This window comes from Myodes glareolus, chromosome 13 (assembly GCF_982192425.1).
Source record: "Myodes glareolus chromosome 13, mMyoGla1.1, whole genome shotgun sequence".
Lineage (NCBI taxonomy): Eukaryota > Metazoa > Chordata > Mammalia > Rodentia > Cricetidae > Myodes > Myodes glareolus.
The window spans coordinates 72155552-72171956 of record NC_142038.1 but is presented as its reverse complement, the minus strand read 5'-3'; the positions used below and the strand labels follow the sequence as shown (position 1 = coordinate 72171956).

General features: G+C 41.8%; 1 protein-coding gene across 1 annotated transcript in view; it reads left to right on the top strand.

The window, feature by feature from the left end:
- Window positions 1-3007: 3007 nt before the first annotated feature.
- Window positions 3008-16405, top strand: part of Taf4b (TATA-box binding protein associated factor 4b) — a 107264-nt gene continuing 93866 nt past the window's right edge. Inside the window, exon 1 of the mRNA XM_048447920.3 lies at window positions 3008-3350. Within this exon, the coding sequence (XP_048303877.1) occupies window positions 3008-3350 (343 nt within the window). The remainder of the gene's footprint in view (window positions 3351-16405) is intronic.

Here is a 16405-nt window from a genome sequence, read left to right as displayed (position 1 = left end):
CTGTTTATCGCCACGTGACTGTGGCTTACTAGGTAAAATTCTGTCCTGTGTCTGTCTCTGGCAGGGGCTACATGGCTTCTCTCTGACTCTGCCTTCTTTCTCATAGCATTCAGTTTAGTCCTGTCCCCTCCCACCCGTGTAGTTCTATTCTGCTCTGCAGATTCTTTATTAACCAATGGTATTCACAGCATACAGAGGGGAATCCCACATCACAACCCAGGCTGGCCTCAAACTTGATACGATCTTCTGACCTCAGGTTCTCGTGAGTGCTTTGTTTGATTATTATTGTTTTATTATTTTGAAGCATCACACCAGCTCCCTAATACCTCTTTATACAAAAGGTCTAGATTTTTTTCCTGGGGGCTCCTGAAATAAGACCCCTCCCCAAGGAGGGTCAAAAAAGCCTGGCAATCGGTAACCCCTCCCCAGGGAAGGTCAAGACGATTCCCACAGGCTACTTAAACTGCCCCCCAGAGAATGAACATGTGTTCCCTGAGTATCATGTGGTCTCCCCTTTCCTCTCTTCCCTCTCCATGCTTTCCTGAAACCACCCGGGAGCATTGCATTAAACATGGGTGTCTTTTAATTTGGTTTAATTTGGTCTGATTGGAATTATTTGCCTTGGCAGAGAGACTCGTCTTAAGAAATACCTAACAGGTCTCACTACATAGCCCTGGCTGACTTGGAACTTACTGTGTAGACCATGTTGGCCTTGAACTCACAGAGATCCATTGCTTGTCTCTGCCTTTCCAGTGTTGGGTTAAAGGTGTACACTGTCAAGCTTGGCTGATTCTTTTATTATTATTAATTACATGTATGTGTCTGTCTGTGTGTACATGAGTGCAGATGTCCACAGAGAACTGGGGTGTCACATATCCCTGGAGCTGGAGTAACAGATGGTTGAGAGCCCTCTGATGTGGGTGCTGGGAATCGAATTCGGGTCCTCTGAAAGAGCAGTAGGTGTGCTTACCACAGAGCCATCTCTCTAGCACTGATTATTTTAATGCTTAATATTTAATGTGTGTGTGTGTGTGTGTGTGTGTGTGTTTTTTTTTTAAGAGAGTGTCTTGCTATGTAGGCCTGGCTGGCCTGGAACCTGCTGTATAATCAAGACTGCTGAGACAGAGTGTGTAGCTGAGAATGGCTTTGAACTTTCTGCCTGAATCTTCTCAGGGCTGGGTTTTCATCCCCACACCTTACTGCAACAAGTGCTATTTGCATATCTGTAGGTTACAAAGTGCTGTGTCATGCACGCTTAAATCATGTTACCAGAAATACTCACATACTTGCTATTTTTGTAGGTGGTTGGTTATCTTTTAATAAGAGCTTCATGATTTAATCATGTCCCAGAGGCCCTATTTCCTAATACCATTACAATTTCAACATATTTATTTTCGGGAAACCCTCTCTGAACTATGCACCTGCATATTTGCAAAATTTCTGTCAGTATAGTGTAAATTGTTACAAAACGATCCCATGACAGGCTTGCAGTAAGGGCATCTTCCCTGGCTACATCCTGGAGTTTCCAAGGGACTGTTGCTGTGAGCAGCTTCAGTACTGCACTTAAGATCTTATAGCTGGAATCTGTAGCCGAAGAACCAGAAGTCCTGTCCCAGTTCCCCAGAATTTGTCACATAAACAATTTAAATAAGTTAGGAAATGGGCAGCATTTAGGGGACTGACACAGAAGGATCAGCACACTTTCAAGGCCAGAATGCTCACACAAGGAGTTTGAGAACATCCTGAACTACAGGGGGAGAGTCTAACCAACAATTCCAGGTGAGGAAGAACTTGGGAGGCCGAGGTAGGCGACTGAGTCCCAGGCCAACCAGGGCTAAACAGGGAGGCCCCATCTAAAAATAAAATAAGACAAAACAAAAACCAAAACAAAAAACTCAAAAAATTCAATAAAGGAATAAATACACTAACAGAGACATAAACTGGTAAGGAGAAATAAAATTTTTTTCCAGTTTATGTTTTAGGTATTTCAAGTCTAAAGTAATATCTCACAAATATATTTTAAATTTGGTTTTTCAAGACAGGGTTTCTCTGAAGCTTTGAAGACTGTCCTGAAATTAGCTTGGAACTCAGATATCCACCTGCCTCTGCCTCCCGAGTGCTGGGATTAAAGGCATGTGCCATCCCCGCCCGGCAATATATTTTTAAAGACGATAAAATTATGTACGGTTCTGATTTTTACAAGGTCAACAGGAGTGAAAAATTTTTGCAAGGCTTTTCAGTGATGCCGAATAAACAGGAACAGGACAAACCCAAAGCGGGATTGAGTTCCTGAATTCTGCCTTCTGCAGAATCAGTTCTCTGCACTCATCTAAAGCGTCGCGTCCTGGGGACTGCGGGCGGAGACGCTCCGAGGCGACAGCCCAGGCAGCACGCGAGGACGCCGGGTTGCAGCTCCGCCGCCGCAGCTCGCCCCGCACGTGATAACTTCCCGGACCCTGCGCCTTACCGCTCGCAGCGGAGGAAGAGTTTGAGCCACTCCCGAGCCGGCCCTCGTGACGTCACGAGCGCAAGTCCTCTCCCCAGCCAATGAGAAGGCCGGATAGCAGGGAAGCCCCGGCCGGCGGGGGCCTCCAGGGCGCGTGCGCACGGGCTCCGCGTGGCTATATAAACATGGCTGGCAGCGCAGAGCCGCGGCCGGTGCGGAGCGCGTGTGGGGCGCTGCTGGACGCTGTGGGTCTGTAGGACTTTGAAATTTTTGGCGGGGAAGCGCAGAGTGGAAGCTCCCCGAGTGGGAACTGAAGTGACGGCCCGAGGGAGCTGCCGGTCCGGGCGCTTCTGCGGCGGGACCGGGGCTGAGGCGCGCACGTGTGGGCGCCGCTGGCGGAGGGAGTGCCCGGCGGGGTCGCCGGCTGCCGGGCCAGGAGCGCGCGTGTGCCCCGCGATGCTGCGGCGCCGGGACTGTGCCCGACTCGGCTGCCGCCTACCCCGGCTCGTCTCGCCTCAGCTCCGGGAAGGGCAGCGCCGCTGCCGCTGAGTCCCCGAGGGCATGCCAGCGGGCCTCACGGAGCCGCCGGGCGCCGCTGCTCCGGTGGTCGCGAGCGCCTCGGGGACCGTAAGCATGGCCCCCGCCGCCACGCTGCCCGTGCGGGTGGAGAGCACCCCGGGGGCCCTGGGTCCTGTGACTAAGGCTCCTCCTGGCAGTGTCTGCGTGGAGTCCGTGGCGCCCCAGCCCCTGCCATCCTCAGTGGGGACTCTAGTGACCAAAGTGGTTCCTGTCACGGCTCTTCCTAAACTCGGCAGCCCCCGGCTGCCAGCTCCTCAGATAGTCACCGTGAAAACTCCTGGCACCACGACAATCCAGCTGCCTGCTAATTTGCAGCTGCCTCCAGGTATGTTTATCACCTCTGCTCGCCCGAGGTGACTCGGGGACCGGGCAGCCCCCCGTATCTCCGAGGAACTTCCTAAGGTTGATGTTGCAGCTAGCGTGTGGGCGGTGCTTTGGGCTTAGCATTCATGCAACCTCTAGGTTCATCTCTGCGTTTCGTATTGAGGAAAACAATCTTTGCACCCTCTGGACACAGTCAGACTGGCAGACGCACGTTCTAGACGGCCCTGGAGGCGTTGCCTGGCACCCCAATGGGGACGTAGAGACTAGCTGGAGTTAATTTTCTTGTGGAGAAAGGACCAGTAAAATGATGACTTTTTAAAAGAAAGGGTTTTGAAACTTAAGACGAAGGGGTTTCTTAATTTAAGCAAGTTAGAATAAGTTTACAGCAAAAGTGATTACTTTTTTACCCCCTTTGAGATATGATCTCTTTTAGTCCGGGCTGGCTTTGAATCTTCCAGTGTAGGGAGGGTGACCTTGAATTCCTGTTGTCTCCTTCCAAGTGTGGGATTATTTGTGCGTGCCACTGCACGCACCAAATTCATTGACCAAATGCTGCTTTCTACATCGTCTGAGTGTGCAAAAGATTCCTTTTGGTAGGGAACAAGTGGCCGGGTTGACAAATCGGAAACCTGCAACTGTTGTATTTGATACGATGTGAGAGTGTTAATGAGTCTTTGGCTGCTTTTTCTCCACTGGAGACTTGATTTGGGCTGTTTTGCTTTGTGATATTTTACATGTTGTAAATGTCTGAATGTTGTGTTGTCATGTGTTCCTTGATTGAAAAATATCTTGAATTCATCCTCCATTTGCTAAGCAGAAAGTGGAAATGGAATATATTGGTAGTTAGCAATAAAAAACTATCTGTCAAGAGAACCATGGTTAAGCCGAGCGGTGGTGGCACACATTTTTAATCCCAGCACTCTGGCGGCACAGAGGCGTGTACATCTCTGAGTTCAAGGACAGCCTGGAGTACTGAGTGAGTTCTAGGACTACCAGGGCTACACAGAGAAATCCTGTCTCATCCCCCCCCACACACACACCAGAAAGAGAACCTTGATTTGGATGGTAAAGAAGTGGAAGTGGAAACATTAATCGAAAAGATTTCTTTAGTATCCCCTAGCAAAAGGAGAGAGTGTGTATAATAGTTTTATGTTAACTTCACACAAACTGAAGAGGAAGTTTCAACTGCAAAAATGCCTTCCTTCTTAAGATAGGGCTGTAGGCAGGCCTGTAGGGCACATTCTTAATTAGTGATTGATGGGAGAGGGCCAGCCCATTGTGAGTGGTGCCTTCTCTGGCCTGGTGGCCCTGGGTTCTATAAGAATGCAGACTGAGGGAGCAAGCCATGGGAGCAAGCTAGTAAGCCTCTCCCCTCCATGGCCTCTGCATCAGCTCCTGCTTTCAGGTTCCTGCCCTGCTTGAGTTCCTGTCCTCAATGATTTTGCTGAAAAACTTTATATGAAACTGAGTGAAGTAAAGCCTTTCCTCCCTAGGTTGCTTTGGTCATGGTGTTTTATGATAGCAATGGTATCCCTAATTGAGACTGGGAGCGAATACTGTATTTGTTTATGGACATCCTGAGCACATTATGCTCTCCACATTTCACACACTCTGAGTACAAGTGGAGTACACAGGGTACCTCTAAAACAGTAGTCATTGGATACAGTGTTTGCCAGTTGTAAATTGTTATCCTGCCTACAGTCTTACAAAGTAGTGGTGAATGTATTTGAATGAAATTACCTGCTGATTTGTTACAATATACATTCTTGTCTAGTCTTTGAGGTTTTTTTTTTTTTTTTAAGAAACGGTCAAAAACTATTAAGATAGAAAATTGTCAAGAGGGAAAGCTTGTTGATTAGTTGTAGCAAGTTATTAACCGAGGGCTAGCCATGGTAGTCATATCTATTCATTCATTTCTAAACAGGGTTTCACTGTAGCTTTGGAACCTGTCCTGGAATTCACTCTGGAGACCAGGCTGGCCTCGAACTCAGAGATCCACCTGTCTCTGCCTCCCAAGTGCTGGGATTAAAGGTGTGCACCACCACTGCCTGGCACCATGGTAGTCACTTTTAATACATTATTTATATTTTTATTCTCTCCTCATAGTGGGAAGCTAGCAAAAGGAAAAAAGGTCTGTAAGGGTAGATAAATTCCCAATGCCAGGCAAGTAACTCATTGAAGCCAGTGGTACTTTGAATCCATGTCTATTTAGCTATACTCTGTATACATTGCTGTGTTTGCCACATGAATGTGTAAAGTATACTTCATGGCGTGTCAGTGCTGAAAAGTAACACAAATTTGTGAGTAAAACTTCTCTTTACTTTTTTTTAAAAACTTGTGTATACAGTGTTCTGCCTGCATGTATGCTTGCACACCAGAAGTGGGCACCAGATCTCATTACAGATGAATTCTGGGAACTGAACTCAGGACCTCCGGAAGAGCAGCCAGTGCTCCTAACATCTGAACCATTTCTCCAGCCCCAAACTTTTATTTTCTAAATCAAGAAATTCAAACTGAAATGTCCTTGAGTTTCATTATAGCAAAATAAGATCACAGCCCAAGTCTTAAACGAGTTGCTTGGGGGAATTTCTACTGGTGTGTAGCAGAAGAGCCAAGAGATGAAATGACAGTGATTTATTATGGTTTATAAATTCTGTGCAATTCAGATGTGCTGATAATTAACAGTTACTCAAGAATGTGTATGTCAGTTCTGAATTTACCATGATAAATGCCTTTGAGTACTTATTTTGGATTTTCCCTTGAGTAGAACTTGTTTTTAAAAATATTTAAACATGAATATTTGTTCAGGTCAGAGGGTGCACAACTCTGTAATTTGAGCACTTGAGAGTTCAAAGACCATGTTCAGGCCTGTAACCCCAGTGAGGAGGCTGAGGCAGGAGGATTGCCTCAGGTTTGAGGCCACCCTGGCCTAGTGTGAGACCCTGTCTCAAAGCTAGTAACTAGGTAAATGATTTGACTGCTTAATGCGCTAGCTTAAAATATAGTGATATTTTATTTATATTTTAGTAAACAAAGCTTGTCTGAAGCTCAGAGGGTAAAAGTAAGCCACTAGAGGCCAGGCAGTGGTATCTCACACCTTTAATCCCAGTACTAGGGAGTCACACGTCTTTAATCCCAGCACTAAAGGGGAATATAAGTCTGCAGTAGCCCAGCGTTGGTAGAGGTAATACTTCTCTAGTGGCATGGCTGTTTTGCTTTTCTGATCTTGAACCCCAATATCTGTCTCTGGATTTTTATTACTCGTGCTACAAACAAAACCTGAATTTGTTCCCTTAACACACTGGTTCTCAAACCTCCTAATTCTGAGACCCTGTAATATAATTTTCATGTTGTGACCTACAACCATTAATTTGTTTCATTGCTACTTCATAACTAATTTTGCTTCTGTTATGAATCATACCGTTTGCAGGATATCTGATATGTAACCCTTGTGAAAGGGTTGTTCCATTCCTATAAGGTCGCGTCTGACAGGTTGAGAACCACTGCCTTAATAGAACCCATGCAAAAAGCTGGATGCAGTGGTATACATCTTTAATCCCTGCCATCCTAAAGTGAGATCAGAGACAAAGACAGGGAAAGAGAGAAATGACTCCCTGAAAGTTATCCTCTGCCTTTTATGTACATGTTCCTCTCTACACTAAATAAATGAATCTTAAACAGAATCATGTTTAAACATGTACAACTACAGGTTCTTTAAGGAGTAAGGTTTAAAAATAAAAGATAAGGGGGGCATTTATGGGGAAACAAAAGGTTTCTGTCTTCAATATTTTCTTTAGTGAACATGTAGGACTTATAGGTCCAATTGTGGTCATTTCTGTGTCAGTTTAAAGAGTAGTGTCATTGCCATGGTTCATTTTTCTTTCTATATCTGTAGTTACTCTTCCAGTGTAGCATGAGGGCCGGCTTGTTGGGGTTTCTGTCCCTCCCAGTACCCCAACAGCCAGCAAGCAACAAAGAAAATCACTCACAAGATTCCATAAGGTTATAAACTGATTGGCTCATTAGGTCAGGCTACTTATTAGCTCTTATAACTTATGTTACCCCATTATTCTTATCTACCTTAGCCATATGGGCTCATTACCTTTCTCAGTGTGACAGCTTACATGTTGCCTCTTCCGTGGTCTGCGCAGGAATGCTGAGGGAGCTCTGCTTCCAGAATACTCCCAGTCTCTTTGCTCCACCCCTACTTCCTGTCTGGCTTTCCCGCTTATACTGCCTGCCTGGCCAATCAGCGTTTTATTAAAATGATTGTCAGAATACAGACAATTCTCCCGTATCATTTCCCTCTTTTTTTTTTTTTTTTTTAAGATTCCTGCGCTTATAAAATTCCTCCCCCAACCCTCAACCCTATACTAATTATAACCAACCCCTAAATGATGTCCCTAAACCCAAGGACAAACTTAACTGGGAGAGGGGACGTCGTTTTCTAGAATTACTTCCTGCTGTCATGGGGGCGACGTTCTTTCTGGGGGATCCTGTGAAAGCAAAATGATGGTTAAATTTCAAGATCGATGTCTTTTAAAATTGCAAATAGTCTCTGAGTATTTTGTGGAGGACTGGCCAGAATGTTGTACAAGATGTGCATCATTTCAGCTAAACACGTTGGAATCGTCTTGTGCAGCTGGTACCCAAAACAGGTCTTGTAGTAGCGCTATCAGTATCATGATGTCATATCAACCAGGTGGAATTGTTGTTATGGGGCCCTATCTTCTTCCTGGAAACTTCAAATGTCATTGAAGGAAAAACTTATTGTTTATTGTGGAAAATTTAAACATTAATCATATATATTAATCATATATTAATATCATATATTATATGATTATAATAATATATAATCATATATTAATCATATAAACATATACAGACATACATATATTCAATAAAAGACATGATAGATATATTTAATGAAAGGTATAATAGATATGAAGAAAAGTAAAGATGTTTTCTAAACTCATATTTCTTTCTGTCCCATATCATTCCAGAGAAAGTTACAGCAGTCGAGTTTGCCTAGTATGTGTTCCTAGTCTTCCTACTATGGTGGTACTGTTGCACAACAGAGTATTATTGCTTGCTTTTGCTCTAGTTCTGGCTACCCTAAACGTTGCTGCAGCCATAATGCACTTTGTAGTCCCGGCTGACTTTAGCATCCGTAGTTTTAGGAGTACATGCATTCTGGGATTACAGGTGCAAACTACTAATCTTAGCTACCTGAGTTGTGCGTGTGTATAGATGGATGTAAAAAATTTTAAAGTATTGGGTTGTGCTGGGGATTGAATACAGGACCTTGTGTGTACCAAGCAAGTGGTCTACTTCTGAGCATCCCCAGCCTCCTTAATTTTTAAATATCAGCTTCTAGACTGGGTATGATGCTACGTTCCTTTAATCTCAGCACCCAGGAGCCAGAGTTAGGCAATTCTCTTAGTTTGAGACCATCTTAGTCTATATAGTGTATTCCAGGATAGCCAGGCTATGTAGAGAGACATTGTATTAAAAAAATAGTAATAGTAATAATAATAATACCAGTCTCATTGAAATATAATTTCTGTAATTATATTTCAAAATTGGAACCTATTGCTGGTCACTAGTGGTGTATACCTTTAATCCTAGCACTCAGCCGGCAGAGGCAGGTGGAATTATGTGAGTTTGAGGCCAACCTGGTCTACAGAGTGAGTTCCAGGACAGCTAGAGCTACAGAGAGAAACCCTGTCTCAAAGCAAAAACAACAGCAACAAAAAAACCCAAAGGAACCTATTTTCAGTGAATGTTGAAAATTTTGATTTAGCCACCTAAGAAGTGCTGTCTTTTTGAAAGAAAATATATGTATGTCTTCTCTATTCTGTGGTACCATTTTTTCTTAAGTTTCTGGAGACGGGTTCTCTGTGTAATCACCATGGCTGTCCAGGAACTTTGCAGACCAGGCTGACTTCACACTCAGGGAGAATTGCCTGCTTCTGCCTCCTGAGAGCTGGGATTAAAGGTTGTGCCACCACAACCCGGTCTGTGATACCATTTTTATGTCTGCTTTTCATTTACCATTATACGATAACAATTTTTGTTCTAAACTCAAAAGCTCAAGATTTATTTATATTCCTTGTCTCCTCTGATTTTGAACTTGTGATCCATCCTCTTACCTCTGCTTTCAGAGTATTAGGATTACAGGTGTGTTCCCCCATGTCCAGCAAAAGTTTAAATTTATTTTTTTAACTTTTGTAGGGGGTGCTCACATGGGAGTTAGAAGGCCGTTTATAGGAGTCAGTTCTCTTCTACCTGTGAATTCCAGGTCTTTAATTCATGTTCTTAGGCTTTGTAACAAGTTCATTTACCTACTAAGCCGTCTTAGTAGCCAAAAAGCTGAATTTTTAATGGCAGCATAATTTATTATTTAGTAATTTCCTTATTTCCTGTTTAGGTTTTTAATTTAATTTAATTTTTTTGTTTGTTTTTCAAAACAGGGTTTTTCTAACAAAAAACAGCCCTAGCTGTCCTGGAACTCACTTTGTAGACCAGGTTGGCCTCAAACTCACAAGAGATCCTTTCCTCTCTCTTCCTTGCAAGTGCTAGGATTAAAGGCATATACCACTATGCCTGGCTAGTTGCTTATTATTTTTTTATGTACTGAAGTAGATGTTTTTGTATTTAGCTTATGTTAATGCATTATGATTTTTGTGGGGTTAGATAACATGGCCAATATCATCTTTTGTTATGTACTGATAATTGCAGTGTGAGCTGGGATATGAGCTCAATATATTTGTAGAAATATAACAATAAGTAAGGTAAACAATTCTTTCTTGGAAATCCAGTTGATTTTCTGAATTTTGATAGATTACTTTGGGCTTAATTTTTCTCTAACATTTATTTTTGAAAAATAATGCATCCATAAAACTAGCTACAAATATGGAAAGTAATAGTTTCTTGGAGTCTTACATGTCTGATTTTAAAAATGAAATTTAATAAAGAAAAATAAAACCTGCTTTGGCAAATAAATCTGTTTTGACCAGTGAAGAGTGGTTAAAACCTAGTGATTTTACTTTTCTTTTTTTTTTTTTTTTTAGAAAATTTAGGAAATGAAAAAAGGGCAATTAAGTGGTTTTAGACTCTGTATAGGAAATTATCACATGAAAAATTAGAGGAATTTGGCTCATGGTTCCTAGAGAAGAATACAGCTTAGACACACACACATATTTGCAGGGCTAAGTGTGAAAATGTAACTGAGCTAATGTTTATATGGTTGTGAAAGTAACCCTTGAGTCTCATGGATGCTAAAGGAAGCACATTTTGTTTGGAAGGACTTTGTACTCCTAGTCTGCTTTTGAAAGAGTTATGGTTGTGTATCTCATTTTTCCTAACTCTGGGTTATTTGAAAAAAGACTAGAAAGTCACAGCACTTTCTATAGAATTATAGCAGTTGAGTTAGAAGTTTTCTGGATCTTGATTTTTAGAGATTTGCTAATCTTTCAGGGCACTGTTCACAAATGCCAAGGATATGGAAAAATCAAAGAGCTTCCACCAAGATTGGACTTTGCCGTTTGAAACAGAACAGTTCACAGAGTCAAAAATAGACCATTAGATTATGTGAGGGAAAGAATGGACACTAGTTCACTTTAAAATCTTTTTATAAAATCTTGTTACTCGATCTATGATTTCTTTTTCTTTAGAAAATAGAATATCTTCTATTCTTTGACAATTTCTTACACTGTAAACAGTGTGTCTGGGCTTCTTCCTTTTCTTACTTCTCTATATCTTACTTTCACTCTTACTCTGTGGGTAGCTAGCCTCTGTTGTTCTCCTCTGCTCTTTGTTCTGTTGCTCCTTTCGTCCTGTAGTTCTCCTTCTATTTATACGCTCTGCCTGCCAGCTCCTTTTTTATGCCTTGCTATTGGCTGTTCAGCTCTTTATTAGATCATCAGATGTTTTAGACAGGCAAAGATTCACAGCTTCACAGAATTAATCAAATGCAGCTTAAACAAAAGCAACACATTGTTGCATTGTTAAACAACTGTTCAGAGCATAAACAGATGTAACCTACCTTAAAATAATATTCTACAATATCATGTCTGGCGCTTTAATAACTCATGTCTTTCGGGGGAAACAGTGTCCACTAATGCAAGATAATTGTGTTTAAACTTTCTTTTGCAATTATGTTTTAAAATTATTTATATTAGTAGGTTTTTAATTTTTTTGTAAATACATTATTATTATTATTATTATTATTATGTGTTTCTTTTTTTAAATTTTAAGTTTCTCAAGACAGGGTTTCTCTGTAACAGCCTTGGCTGTCCTAGAATTTTCTCTGTAGACCAAGCTGACCTTGAAATTACAGAGATCCACCTGCCTCTGCCTCCCAAGATTTGGGATTAAAGGTGTGCACCACTGCCACTGAGTGGATTTTTAATGTTTTTTTTTGAGGCAGGGTTTCTCTGTATTGTTGATTTTTTTTTTCTTGGAATTCTTTGTAGGCAAGGGTGGTCTTAAACTCAGTGATCTGTCTGCCACTGCTTCTTGGGTGCTGAGGCCAAAGGTGTATGCCACCATACCTGGTCTAAATTAGTGAATTTTCCTAAGGGTTTTTCATACTACCTTAATTTAGATTAATCCATCTTGTACCCACTCCTCTTCCTTGTCCCCTGTCTCTTATTGCATAAACCTTTAACCTTCAGTATTTTCTTTGCTACTTGCATATGATATGTGTTCTACTATCCATTTATTCTTTTTTCCTATCCATCCATCCATCCATCCAACATCCTGGCTGCAGTTTTCCAACCCTCTTCTCTTTCAGTCTTTCCCCCACCCCCTCCCTTTGATTCCTGCCCCTCAATCTACTCCTCCCCTTCTGTTTAGAAAAGGACAGGTCTTCCATGAGTATCAACAAAACATGGCATATCAAGTTGTAGTAAGACTAAGCACCTTTGTACTAATCACTTTATATTAAGACTGGGTAACGTGACCCAGTAAGGGGAGTAGGGTCTTAAAAGCTAGGAAGTGAGTCAGAGACAGTCCCTGCTCCACTATTAGGAGTCTCACAAGAGGACTAAACTACACAACTGTAACATGTGCAAAGGGCCTGGGTCAGTCCCATGCAGGCTCCCTGGTTGTCAGTTCAGTCTTTGTGAGCCCAGGTTAATTGGTTCTGTGGGCTCTTGTTTTCTTGTGTTTTTGACACCTCTAGCTCCTGCATTCCTTCTCCTTCTTCTGCTTGACCTAATGTTTCACTGTGGGTCTGTATCTGTTTCCATTAGTTGCAGATGAAGTCTGTCTGACAATTGGTCTAGGCACCAATCTATGAGTGTAGCAGAATATCATTAGGCATCATCATATTTGACATTTTTTTCTCCAGTCGAATTTGTATCTATCCTAGGCTTGAGCCATCCAGCCTGTGGCTCTGGTGCTCCAGGCAATTTCAGGGCTGGGCTTACTCTCCCGGCATGGGTTTTAGGCTAGACCAGTTATTGAATTGGTCACTCCCTCAATCTCTAGGCCACCCTTACCCCAGCACGTCCCATAAACAGGACAGACTGTAGGTCAAAGGTTATGTGGCTGGGTTAGTTTCCCAGTCTCTCTACTAGGAAGTCTTGGGTCACCTTGAGATGACCAGTTGAGGCTATGTTATCTGCTATTGCTAGAAGTCTTAGCTGGCGTTACCCTTGTAGTTTTGCGGGAGTTGCCCTTGCATCAGGTTTCATTCTGCCCCTGAAAAGCCCTCCTTTCCAGACTTCTCTTTCCGTACTCTCCCCCAACACGACCCCTCAGGTTCCCATGTCCGTCCACACCCAGTCCACCCAAGAGGTCTCTTCTATTTTTCCTTTTCAGGGAGATCTAGACATTCCCTCCATGAATCCTCTTGTTAGTCTTTCTGGGTCAGTGCATTGTAGCATGGTTAATCTTTATTTTACAGCTAATATCTACTTATGAGTGAGTACATACTGTGTTTGTCTTTCTGGATCTGGGTTACCTCCCTCAGGATAGATCCATCCTCTAGTTCCATCCATTTGCCTTCAAATTTCATAATGTCGTTGTTAACAGCTGAGTAATACTCCGTTGTGTAAATGTACTACATTTTCTTTATCCATTCTTTGATGGAGGGGCATCTAGGTTGTTTCCACATTCTTGCTATTTTAAATAATGCTACTGTCGTCATAGTTGAGCAGGTGTCCTTGTGCTATGATTGAGCATCCTTTGCGTATATGCCCAAGATTGGTATAGCTGGGTCTTGTGGTAGATTGATTCCCAGTTTTCTGAGGAACTGCCAACTTTGCCGACTTCCAAAAGGGCTGTACAAGTTTGCACTCCACATCCTGTCCAACAGAAGCTGTCATCAGTGTTTTCAATCTTAGCCATTTTGACAGTTGGGAGATGGAATCTCAATAGCTAAGGATGTTGAACATTGTATTAAGTGTTTCTCAGCCATTTAAGATTCTTCAGTTGAGAATTCTTGGTTTATGTTCTTTGATCATTTGTTTTTTGTTTTGTTTTTGGTTTTTTTTTTGATGTCTAGTTTCTTGAGTTCTTTATATATTTTGGAAATCATTCCTCTGTCAGATATAGGGTTGGTGAAGATCTTTTCCCATTGTATAGGCTGTTGTTTGTCCTATTGGTGGTGTCCTTTGCCTTACAGAAACTTTTCAGTTTCTTGAGGTCCTGTTATTAATTGTTGATCTTAGAGTCTGTGCTACTGGTTTTATGTTTAGGTAGTTGTCTTCTGTGCCAATGTGTTCAATCCTATTTCCTGTTTCCTCTATCAGGTTCATGTATCTGGATTCATGTTGAGGTCTTTTATCCACTTGACTTGAGCTTTGTGTGGGGCACTAGGTATGGATCTATTTGCATTCTTCTATATGCAACATCCAGTTATGCCATTTGTTGAAGATGCTTTCTTTTTCCCATTGTATAATTTTGGCTTCTTTCTCAAAAATAAGGTGTCCATAGGTTTCTGGATTTACGTCTGGGTCTCAATTTGATTCCATTGGCTACCTGTCTCTTTTTATGCCAATACCAAACTATCTCTTCACTCTTTAAGCCCTCTTCTTCTCACATGGGCCTTTCTGGCTGCCTGAGCCCTATAGACACTCCACATTTCAATAGACAAATCTAAAACTGCAAAATTAGGATCCACATAATAGAGAGGTTGTGCAGTATTTTTTTTGGGGGGGGGTGGCGTGGGGTCTGGGATACCTTGCTTAGTATAATATTTTTCCAGCTCCATCCCTTTTCCTGCAAATTTTCTAGGTCCATTTGCTAAGAATACTTCTTTCTATCTGACCCTAAGATAATATCTGTCTTTAGTGGGTGAGTTTGATTTCTTGGAAGTAGCAAATAGATGATTTTTGTTTTTTGGTACAATCTATGAGACTGTCTTTTGTTTCAGGAAATAAGACTTTTGATAAAGAGGCAGGTGAATTTCTGTAGTTTGAGACCAGCCTGGTCTACAAAGCTAGTTCTAGTCCTGCCAGGATTATGCAGTGAGATCTTGTCTCAAAAAGCCAAACCAAGTCAAAATAAGCTAGGTGTGGTGGAACATATATTTAATGCCAGCATGATCTATGTAATGAGTTCCCAGGACTGTCAGAGCTACATAGTCAAACCCTGTCTCAAAACTAAACAAAAAACATCTGTAGACATGAGGCAGTGGTGGCACACGTCTTTAATTTAAGCACTCTTGGCAGAGGCAGGTGGATTTCTATGAGTTTGAGGCTGGCCTAATCTGTAGAGGGAATTCTAGGACAGCTAAGTCCACACTGAAAAACCCTGTCCTTTGCGTGTGTGTGTGTGTGTGTGTGTGTGTGTGTGTGTGTGTGTTTAAAAGTAATTCTTAGTATAAATTTATCTGATTTATTGTTTATTGGTTTGCAGTTGTTTAGGGTTCTACTCTGTGATTAGCCCAGAAACAAACGGAATGCTTGTTGAGTAGCCACTGTGTTGTACAAGAGGATGGCGGACTGCCTCCCGCCACCCGACTAGCTTTAGCTGAAATAATTACATGGAAACTGTATTCTTTTAAACACTGCCTGGCCCATTATATCTAGCCTCTTATTGGCTAACTCTTACATATTGATTCAACCCATTTCTAATAATCTGTATCTCACCACGAGGTCGTGGTTCACTGGGAAAGATTCAGCATGTCTGATCTGGCAGCTTCATGGCGGGTGGCTTTATGCCTCTGCTTTCTTCCCAGCATTCTGCTCTGTCTACTCCACCTATCTAAACTGCTGTTCTATCAAAAGCCAAGGCAGTTTCTTTATTAACCAATGAAAGTAACACATAGACAGATGACCCTCAACATCACCACTGTACTTGGCTGAGAGATTATAGTGGGGAGAATAATAAGGCCCCACTGTGAGTGTACAACTGGGTGCTGAGACCAAGCTGGAAGTACTGCTCCCTTGGACATCCTACATGTTAGTAATTTCTGAGTCTTCTTTTTCCTAGAATCATAGGGTTTTTTGTTTGCAAATCCTGGTTAAGATTAAAGTCCTGTTTCTCCCACACTCTGCAAGTCTGCAGTTTTGATAGTTTTTTCCAAGAGCCAACTTTTTCTCTTTTTTTTTGTTCCATATTACATTTATCTTCGTTTTAATTTTTTTCATTTCTTTTTCCTTTCTTTTCTTTTCTTTTTCTTTTTTTTTTTCCAAGAGGTTTCTCTGTGTAGCCTTGACTGTCCTGGAACTCACTCTAGACCAGACTGGCCTTGAATTTACAGAGATCCTCTCGCCTCTGCCTCTTGAGTGCTGGGATTAAAGACGTGTGCTACCACTGACTAGCTCTTTATCATTTCTTAAATGTAATTGTTTTAGTTTTTATTTTTCTTTGCTTCCAGTGTCACAAGGTGAGGGATGTTAATGATTTGAGATCTTTTTAAGATAGACGTTTGTAACTATAAATTTTCTTATAAATATGTCATTGACCACATAAATCCTCCTATTTCATATTTTCATTATCACTTACCTCTGTATTTTTTCCAATTTCTTTTATGATTTTTTAAATTGATCCATTGGTTTCTTGGGAATGTACTATTTAGTATCTGTATGTTTGTAAATGTAT